The sequence below is a fragment of the Aplysia californica genome, unplaced genomic scaffold (assembly GCF_000002075.1).
Source record: "Aplysia californica isolate F4 #8 unplaced genomic scaffold, AplCal3.0 scaffold00020, whole genome shotgun sequence".
Lineage (NCBI taxonomy): Eukaryota > Metazoa > Mollusca > Gastropoda > Aplysiida > Aplysiidae > Aplysia > Aplysia californica.
The window spans coordinates 25,081-26,345 of NW_004797290.1; the positions used below are offsets into that span (position 1 = coordinate 25,081).

At 36.6% G+C, this 1,265-nt stretch overlaps 1 protein-coding gene across 1 annotated transcript in view; it reads right to left on the reverse strand.

Moving 5' to 3' along the window:
• LOC101857852 overlaps positions 1 to 1,265 on the reverse strand; it is a gene marked incomplete at its 3' end in the record, with an annotated part of 90,173 nt that overhangs the window by 23,626 nt on the left and 65,282 nt on the right. The window contains 1 exon segment of the mRNA XM_005090614.2: positions 509 to 632. Within this exon segment, the coding sequence (XP_005090671.2) occupies positions 509 to 632 (124 nt within the window).

Consider the following 1,265-nt stretch of genomic DNA (forward strand, 5'->3'; position numbering starts at 1 on the left):
CCGTCCTGCATCCTTTTTCTGTGTGGTTTGTATCTGTCTACATTTGATGTCTCGTGATAAAAATGATGTAATGGGCTAATCGGTCTGACACTAAGTAGAAGAAGTGTACTGACTTACGAGTATAAGAGTATAATACTGAGAGTAACCACAGCACAGCGCCAAAGAAATAAAATAAAGTAAACAGCACAATGTAACGATTCTGCATCAGAGATGAATAACGACATTTACAGTGCAAATGTCCAAACAACTGCCGTAATATGCTGACAAACGCCCTTTTTTTAATTCACCGCAGTTTCGAGAAAAACGGTATTTTGTCAGCGTAACCAAAGAAAAGGCGTTCTTTTAAAATTTGAATTCTAATTTATCTAAAAACTATCCACTGTTTCACTTCGATTTTCACACAAGTAGGGTAGCTGTTCAAGCTATCGATTTGGCAAAATTAAAAAAAAAATTGGAGCAACAACAACAAAAAATTCGTTTTGTCAAATCACTGCAGAAAACTCCATACCCAGTTTTCCTTTCTCCTGGTCCACTGAGTTAGAAATGGCTAGCACTTCCTCGGCTGAGTCGTTCTTCTGATGAAGGAAGTAGTCTTGTAGACAGAAAAGGTTATTTCCACACAACTCTTGGGCCTGGAAAATGTAAAACACGGCATTAAGGGTTCATAAATCATTCTCCGTCAAAGACTACTACCAGTACCTAAAACTAAAGTGAGTGTTTCACTAGATTCATGTTCTGGCTGGAAAGATATATCTTATATCGAAACTCGACACAGCCCCCCGACAGTATTATAGCTTTAGTCCTTCAAAGTAGTTTTGAATGTTTCCTAACTACCAGATACATTAGGTCATGATAGAATTAGATAATACAAGGAACAGATATTTTGAAAGGCGTAAGTCACTGTAGAGACTACAACATGCCTTCATTAAACGAAGGACAAAAAAGCAACAACCACCCCTCTCCCCTAAAAAAACAACAAAGAATCAAAGCATCACAGTGGCTTTGACCTATGGGAAAATATCATTGCCAAAAGGAATGTCTTAACTTTGAGATTTCTAAATAGGTATAAAATAAAAGGAATAAGTAAATTGGTCATTCTGATAGCAAAACTTTTGGCAAGTGCAACTTGGATGGAAGTAAAAAGGAATGGAGGAAACCGTAAAGAACGTACCATTCTTTCACATTAAAACATTGATGATCCTGTGAGAATATTCGAACGGTTGAATCATCTCTTGTTGATATGCAGTGGGTATATTATATATATA